This window comes from Protomyctophum parallelum (genome assembly GCF_964188405.1).
Source record: "Protomyctophum parallelum genome assembly, chromosome: 8".
Classification (NCBI taxonomy): domain Eukaryota; kingdom Metazoa; phylum Chordata; class Actinopteri; order Myctophiformes; family Myctophidae; genus Protomyctophum; species Protomyctophum parallelum.
In genome coordinates this window covers 29,962,699-29,971,598 of record NC_139703.1, presented here as the reverse complement: position 1 = coordinate 29,971,598, position 8,900 = coordinate 29,962,699, and the positions used below count along the sequence as shown (strand labels likewise).

At 42.9% G+C, this 8,900-nt stretch overlaps 1 protein-coding gene across 1 annotated transcript; it reads left to right on the top strand.

Moving 5' to 3' along the window:
* The first annotated feature begins 274 nt into the window (after positions 1-274).
* Positions 275-8,304, top strand: errfi1a (ERBB receptor feedback inhibitor 1a). The gene is made up of 4 exons (XM_083770478.1): positions 275-466; positions 4,026-4,225; positions 4,560-4,648; positions 5,004-8,304. Exons 2-4 carry the CDS (start codon positions 4,074-4,076, stop codon positions 6,131-6,133), a joined length of 1,371 nt encoding a protein of 456 aa, XP_083626604.1. The 5' UTR covers positions 275-466; positions 4,026-4,073; the 3' UTR covers positions 6,134-8,304.
* The last annotated feature ends 596 nt before the right edge of the window (positions 8,305-8,900 follow it).

The following is an 8,900-nucleotide window of genomic DNA, read 5'->3' as shown; positions in this document are numbered from 1 at the left end:
GTAAATTGGTTCTGAGTGAGTTGGCTGGCTACTTGGACAGCAAATCTCTACGCTTTACCAAAATTACGCACCGTGAGATTGTAGATCTTCTAGTTTTGGCTGATCTTCGGTTGGTGACTTGGTGGCAGGGTTCAAGATTGAGAATCACGTGTGAAACGAAGAGCTGTCACTTTAAGAGCAAGTGTGTGTGGGCGGAGCCGCCGTGCTCTTGTAGTGTGGTGGAGCTTAAAAGATCATCGCTCACAACAATACTACACTATTTCAAAGTGTCACATTGTAGCTACAGGATCGCGTTGTACTGTATTCACTTTACGTGATACAGTACCTGGGTGCCCAAAAACAACCACCACCAAAGGATTTCTCGATTATATGAAAAAACCACCATAGAAAACAAAGGGAGCTATATTTACCGAAAGAGGATTCTTATGATTGGAGGGAAAACTCCGAGAACTCCGAAGTTGTTTAGGTGAGTTCCTAAATCAATTAGAAATGTAGAAGATGTTGTAAATTCACATGCGTGTTAGTCTAACCCTGCTTGTTTTATTATGCTGAGGACAGCACTTGTGAGTGAGACTGATGCAAGTTCACGCCTGAATACTCATGCGTTTAATCAAATTAATGCAGATTTTTATGGGACAAAGCATGATAGGGATTCCCGATTTTGTTGTATTAAACATCTATCATCTATGCTTCGAATTCATGATCAGTGAATAGCACACTATTTTATGAATATAATCAAATGCATTTAAAGGCAAACTACCCTGCTGTCAGATTCAAAGGAATGAATTGAATTGTTTGCTAAAAAAAAAAAAAAGTAGCAGGGCAAGCAGGCCTATACTTTTACATGTCTACAACAACATCATGACATGTTTTATTTTCGCTTAGGGGCACACATCCATTCATCCATCCATCCATCCATTCTATTTCACCATTTCCGAGACATGTAAATATATATCAGTCTTGTATGTTATGGTGTGAGTCACCTGCCTCGCTGGAAGGCTTTTAACCATTATTATCTCAATCCGGTAAAGTGAGGGGGTGTGTGCGCGCGCCTACAGCGGCTGTTTGCTTGCAGCACAGGTAGAGCGGGTATGGTTGCTGGGAAACCAGTGCAGGGTGTAAGTGTGGGGTGTGAACGAGCTCCTTCCTTCGTGGCTTGTGTATAACTAATATCATATTCATATGTATCGATGGCAAGCAAATATAGGCAACGTCAGTGTGGTTCTCAAATAGTGGGACCTGTGGGGGTCTGGCCTGGGAACCCCCAGGGGTGAGGGGTCCTTGAGGAGGGGGTTCCATGGGTCCACAGCAAAATAAGTTTATATGGAACCAACTTTAACCACTAACCCAATATACATGGGCTAGCTTGTATAGTTGATACAGGCTATTCTCAAAAAACCTTGGGGGGGAAAAAGGTAAACATTTTAGAAAATATTGAAAAACAAATGTATGGAGGTCCCTGGCACAATTATTTTCAGCTGATGTTTTTTTGTTTTTTTTAACTTTTCTCTTTTGTAGTTTATTTCGATGTTCGTATTGACGTGACGGGTGGAGGGGTCTATGGATGAAAATGAGCATCTCTTGCTAAATCCATGTGTATTTACAGTGTCTTATATGTGTTGTTCATTGGTACATGATGTCCCTCCTAAATAAAATAAACAGAATAACAGATACATGTAAAAAGCGTTTAAATACTTAATGTGGGTTTGTGTGTGTGTGGGGGGACTATATGATGTTAAGTCACGACTCACAGCTCACTGACATGTCCATTTTAGGCTACTGTATTTCTAATGGGTTAGGGTTAAGGCCTATTCATAGTCCAGTTTTCGGTGAAGCGAGGTGACCAGTGAAAACTACAACATGATGCCACACTGCGGTGGTCACACAACACATCTCTCTGTTTTTACTAACCACCGTTTTGGTGGTCACCTCTTCACCGAAAACTGGACTATGAATAGGCCTTTTAGTGTTAGGCTAGTTCTCATGCGGTATTTCCAATTTTCCATCCACGTCCACTGCCCGAGAACACATTTCACCTCTTACGCCTGCAGACAGGATTATCCGACCATCTCTAAACTGACCAGTTACCCCATGACTGCTTTAGGGTTAATGATCTCCATGGCTACGCATCATTTGTTTAATCCTGTTGCCTGTAAATGCTCCTATGGTTAACTGCCAGGACGAAGTGCCTTTGCACCTGTTGCTAGAGGAAGTGCAAGACCCTGGGGGTTCATTATCAGGGATCAGGTTGCTTCCCATCCCCACCGAACCAAATCAGCAGCCCTGGGCATAGAGATTGGATGCCTTGTTGGGCAATTTGGCTAAGGCCGATGATGTCCCAAGCTTGCTGTTGTTTCAGAGCTGTGATTTATTAATATATATTTTTAACCAGCTGTCTAGTCTTCAGTTGCGTGTCCCTCGGTGACTGTGGGGGACGGGGGTAATGGTCTGCTCAGTCATCACACTCACATTATTACGAAGACTGCGTGTGTTTGAGTGCACACAGACCTCATCTGTGGGTCCCAACAGGGATAGTCATGGTCGTCAAGCCTATCGGTGCACCTGTTTTCCTCCTTTTTGAACAATGGGATTAATCGTGTTGAAATTATTGCTTGTGAGTATGTGTGTGTGATGTGTGTGAGTGTTGCAATGCTGCACGGCTGGTATCACAATTACAATGTGTATTGTATTTCGTAATGAATGATGCTCACACTGAATTATTCAGATCTCTATTGTTTTCTGATTTACTTACTCACTGGAACTTTAGAATCATCATCATTCCAAAATGTATTCCACCTCACATTGCCAATACTTTCATAACTAATTCATGAGATGGACACTGGGCAGTCAAAATAACTAGTGGCATTTCTAGTCTCCGGACTCCGGTATATTACTTACTTTTCCTCGCCGGTGAACATTGTGTATGAATTGTTTACTCGGCTCTGACACGGATTTGACATCACACAAACATCCAGGTCATCTGACATGTAGAGTGGTTGCAACACTATCCCATGCTGTCCCGTTGAACCCTAGTGAAAGACATTGAGCTCTGCAGGGGCAAGCTACATTAGTAGTCTAACACTGAAGGTCTGACTTGTAAAATAAATGATTTATGTGTAAGACTTTTGTGGTTGTAGGTATTGTGTTTAATAGCAAAGTTTAGAATCTTATTGTTAATGGAGAAATGTGTATGTTTTGAGCTTACTTTAGTGACTCAAGACTTGCAGAGACCTTGTGCAGCTGATGATTGATTGCATACAGAAACATTTATTATGATTCTTTGAAATGCATTTGAAGAAGGTTTCTGAAGGGATTGTCCCAACTACCTTTTTTGTTCTGTCCCAATTCCAACTTGTAGCATCTTGACCAAATTATGTTCTTTAACAGGAAATCTTTTTTTGAGTTGTCTAGCTCGCACATTTTGTCTGTCAAATCCTGGCCAGAGAATTCTGTGTGACGCATTGTGCTCTGTGAGAGTGTCTGCAGGGCTTGTTGGGGCACAAGTGTCCTAAACTCCCGTCAAACTGAGCGTTTGGCATTCTTTAGTCAGAGGAACCAGGGCAAATGTTGCTTCATGTTCTCTCTGAAAAGTAGTACTACAGGCAGCAAGACCATCATGACTCACTCTTTAATTAGAGTACAGTAGAACCACCGTCATCATGCTGAGGTTTTGTTTTGCTTTCAATGTCTTCTTGGAGAATCTTAAAAGTGTTCCTGTCTTATTATACAAACAAACGGTGAAATCACTGGCATGAGTGGCATCATCAGATTATTGACCCTGGTTTTGGAGATCATTCTTTGATCTCTCAAGACTAGCTTCTGCATTCAAATGTCTTTCACTGTCATGCATGTATGTTTCTTGGCTGTTTTCTCAGGTACACTAGAAAGCAACAGAGGCCGGTGTCTGAGTATTTCCTGGCTTTGATGCGAGATCAGATCATGCTTTATGTCTCACCACTCACTAGCTTCTGCATTCAAATGTCTCTCGCTGTCATTCACGTATGTTTCTTGGCTTGTTTCTCCAGGTACACTAGAAGAAACGGAGGCCGGTGTCTGAGTATTTCCTGGCTTTGATGCGACCCGATTGTGCCTGGAGCATGTGCACAGCGGGCCTGACTGCCCAGGAAATCTGTTTACCCGCAGAAAGCCCCTTCCTGCGGGGCAGCTACTGTCACAGTATGGCTGGATCTAAGCCCTCATGGAGTTATCCTCATGACGTCAACAAGTACGTTCCTAGAAGTTAAAGACGCTTTTATGTCTGATTTATACTTTGTTGTACGCAGAAGTCTTTGTGTGCTGAAAATAGTCCCGATCTACAAAGTTGACGCTCCACATTGCGATGCACTGTGAGCTTGTAGATGTGCTATTTTTGGCTATCCGCAGGTATAACTTGAGCTATTTTGTCGTACGATGGGATGCATTAATTAGGCATATAAATGTATCATTATCCTTCGATAATAGTAATGTAGCTCATGTTTTGAAAGGGCATTAATTTCCCCAAACATGAGACGTACACTAGTGAAGCTAATATTGATGTTATCTCTCTCTCTTCCTTTTAGTTTGTACTACCAGTTGAATACAGCTCACATGGATTACAGCTCTCGTGCCCAGCAACACATGCCACCTACATCGTCGTTGCCTTATGATGGTAAGTGTTGCATCCATCCACTCTACGATCATCCACACCAGAGTAGACTCACAGTGCATGGTTCAGCTGCTACACTCATGCTTGAAACTGAAATCTAGAATTATGATGCATTATTTTATTATATATCATAGTTGAGCTCTAAATAGTTTACTGGGGTCTGTACTTGGGCCCGCTCATTTGTTTTCCCCCGTACATCAAATCTCTACGCTGAAAATGTCTCCGCAAGCTCACTATTTTCACCGAATTTTCGCTCAGAATAGGGATGCTAGGGTTCATGTCATCAACAGATCTTGATTGGTAGATGATGCAGTTCATACAATAACATCTGTATCTTCATTTAATTTTCCTCTGACAGGACAGAAACAGAAACATAGCCCCAGCATGCAGAGACTACCCCCTAAGAAATCCCGGCCCACCCATCTCTTCTTTTCATGCGCAGAACCGTCAACGCCGAGCCCCGTCGACGACGACCAGGTAGTCCCCTCATTCCAGAGGCTGTCTGTGTACGAGCACAGCAGTCCACCGCAGACGCCAGGCCGATGTTCCAAGCCTCTGCCCCCCCTCCCCGTACGGACAGACCTCTCGCCTGAACAGGCGATGGACAATGAGGTGGAATTCTTCACAAGCTCCGACGACAGTCGCTGCCTGGTGCCTGATAACTGTTCCAAGCCGCCTGCGTTTCGCTACGGAGCCCCTAGTCGGCGGAGCTTCAGGGGCTGCGGGCAGATCAATTATGCCTATATTGAGGGCCCGACTGCACAGAAAAGGCCACCGCAGCAGCCGCAACAGCCCCCCCCGCCGCCGCTACTGCAGCAGCCTCCACCTCCTCCACAGCAGGTGGTGCAGGAGCGCCTCGAACACCGGCCGCAAGAGCCAGTGGAGAGATCTGTTGCGGTGTGTCAGAGACAGCAGGAAAGGGCTCAGAGGAAGTTAAGACGTTCTCACTCCGGCCCAGCCGGTTCCTTCAACAAGCCCACATCACGCCTGTCATGCCATCACCGGCATGCCCAGGGCACGGATAATTCAGAGGTGCCCCCACCTATCCCTCCGCGGTCCGTCGTCGGTAGACTAACAGGCGTAGACTACCGGCGCTGGTCAGCTGAGGTTTCGTCAGGGGCTTACAGCGACGAGGACAAACCCCCTAAGGTACCGCCTAGGGAGCCCTTGTCTAGAGGCGGCTCACGCACTCCGAGTCCCAAGAGCCTCCCTACGTATGTAAACGGGATAATGCCACCCACCCAAAGCTTTGCCCCCGATCCTAAATATGTAAGCTTCCGGGGCTTGCAGAGACAGAACAGCGAGGGGTCGCCCTGTATCCTGCCTGTCATGGAGAATGGCAGGAAGGCCAGCACCACTCATTACTTTCTGTTGCCTCAGCGGCCTGCTTTCCTGGACACACCTGAGGTTGAGAAGATCCTCCGGGTCATGAACAGTCCCACAGGGCCATCGGACTCGGACTGGAAAGCACACGTAGATTTAGTTTGAAAAGAAATGAACTCGATTCTCTTTTGATGGGAGAGGACTCTACTTTACCCAAGCAACAACTGGTCAAAATAAATAACGATGAAACTGGACACACTAAAGCCCCTCAAACTGCTGCTTTTACTGAATATCTGTTTTACCCCTTCCGTATTCTGAAAATACAGGGAATGCATGCACTGTATGCAGTTACTGGAAATGTTGCAATGGCTGTAGCTACAGAAATTAGATGAGAAGTGGTGTCCCTGATCATAGATTGTGGATCAAATTTGACATTGCAGAGTGATTCTTTTTTATATTGTTTCATGGTATTTGATATATTGTACCGTTTTGCTGATATTGTGGTGCAGTCTGAAGGTTCAAGATGGACTTCAACCTCATGTTCTCAGTGGTGTGTGTGTGTGTGTGTGTGTGTGTGTGAATGGTCAGTGTGTGTGTGTGAATGGTCAGTGAGTGTGTGTGTATGAATGGTCAGTGTGTGTGTGTGAATGGTCAGTGAGTGTGTGTACGAATGGTCAGTGAAGCAGCCATCACTTAACCACTTGAACTCTAGCATCCCTATTCTGGATATGTCATGATAGGTAAAAATAACAGATCTACACAAGATATTTGGTGAAAAGGAGCAGGTCAAGGACAGAGACCTGGTGGTCCCAAGTATATGGGGTTTAAGTAGTGAAATATGAAGTCAAAGTGGTGCAAACTCTCTAGCTACCTGTATTATAGTGTATGCATGCCATGGATGATAAAACTATATGGATGCATGTTAAATTGATCTAGTTCACCACCCTGATGAAGTTTATCTTTCTCTAGCCCACTTACAGGTATGTCTGTGTTGTTTTGCATTTGCTGATGTACACATGGCATATACATTTTGTACTAGTGAGAGATAGATTACTGGTAGCTATGTATGATTCCAGTGAAATGTCTAGTGCAGCTTTTTGGTGAAATTGACTATTGTTAGTTTACGTGTTGTGTGTGTATGCATGTGTTTACTGTATGCGTGTGTGGCCTGTTGTGAGCGACAGTAGTAAAAGTACACACCTGGTGATACTGTATAGAATGACTTTCTACTACAGTATTAGTAGAAAAATAGCTAACAATATTTGTTACTGTGCTCTGCCTGTTTGCAGCACCTGCTTTTAAAAGTACATCCTTCTAAAGTGCACACTTATATATTTCTTTCTGTCAATGTCCAGGTCTGTTTTGTTGCACAGAAAATGGCCTGTTGAACATTATGTGAATGTATGATGCTGTTCTTACTGAACTATGTCAAACTGTTGGAGCTCATTTTTGGTCAAGCTGTGAGTCATAGCTTGGAACTAATTTGCCTCAAATACTACCTCCATTGATATTAGAATTAATATTTAATCTACCCACCATTTTAGCTAGTTCCCAGTGTCACATTTGTAATTCGTAGGGTACAATAACCAGCTACTTATTAATTGCCGATTGGATAGTTGACAAATATATTGTAATGCCCATTACAATATAGTTAATTCGTTGGGTTTTAGATTAAAAATCACTTCTAACTTTGGACAATCTATAAATAGATATTGTGGAGATGAGGTGTTAGACGTATTGCATAGACTCTGCAGGGTTTACCTGCATAACACACAGACTTTCCTGTTCTGCTCAAGCATTCCTGCCTTACATGATTGCAGTGGGTGTGGTCCGAGAGACTTTGGCTGCTGGCAGCCAATAAATATATTAATTTTATTATGGATGATTCAAGAAACGTAGGGGATTATAATTGTAAATGTAGCACATTCATTGAAGTAACCCTAGGCGAGGAACATGGTGTTGTTCAATTATGGAAAACAAATTAGTGCTGTGGTCAAACAGTTTTTGAAGTACACTTTCCCCTCACCCCTCCTGGTCACAAACCTTGCAACGACAATGTTGTTTGGACTTGGCAGTAATGTCTGAAATATTGTTTACATTGTACACTGATGTTATTTAATCTTAACCTGTCACATGTCTTATTAGGAATTAAGAGGAGAAAAGAACATCAAAATGAAGACTAGTTTATCAAGAATTAAGTGAGATTCTCTGTGTTGAAGATATGCACTGAGAGTACAGTATGCTGTGTACAGTATTTAACAATTCCATTTGTTATGAATAGTTGATCAATCTATATTCTTTTAACAAGGAAACAAAATAAAATGGCTTATTTATGACTGTGTTTATACAATTCTTGTATGTTCTTTTGCATTGTTTTGACCACAAGCATCCGTATTCTGGGGTGAACATTTAGCAAGAAATAGCAGCTCTACACAAGCTCACTATGCAAGCGATGAGATTTGGTGCTGAGGGGGAAAAAAAGGATTGGGCCTAACAGAGGACTCGTGTCTACAAAATATATAGGATTTAAACTGAGTTGCAACTGTATGCTCTTTCTTTTCCCCTCACTCTAGTCTGGACCAAAGTGAGACCTGCTATTTTTGGTGAATGTTTTCGCCCATCATGACAATTTTCTGAAAGATTTTAGGCACATTTTAACGATTTTTCAAAAATAGCAGCTAAGCTTGTGAGCTTGAGCTTCAAGATCTTTTATTTTTGTAGAATATTGTTGTAGAGGGAAAAGAGGAGGAGGGGCTTTACTATTCTAGTATTAGACCTCTGTGGGACTATGGTTATTTAAGTGGTAAAATATGGTAAAACATTTCAACAATGGTTGCAAGTGTTGCTTTTATTGTCTTAGTTCAGTGTCTTTTTTTTGCATCGATGCCTCTGTGTCATGTTCTCGGTCATTTCCAGCAAGCGACACACTTGA

Coding starts and splice junctions, on each gene's coding strand:
- errfi1a (XM_083770478.1), top strand. CDS start 4,074: ATGCGACCCGATTGTGCCTGGAGCATGTGCACAGCGGGCCTGACTGCC. Junction 4,226..4,559: donor TATCCTCATGACGTCAACAA/GTACGTTCCTAG, acceptor TCTTCCTTTTAG/TTTGTACTACCAGTTGAATA. Junction 4,649..5,003: donor ATCGTCGTTGCCTTATGATG/GTAAGTGTTGCA, acceptor TTCCTCTGACAG/GACAGAAACAGAAACATAGC.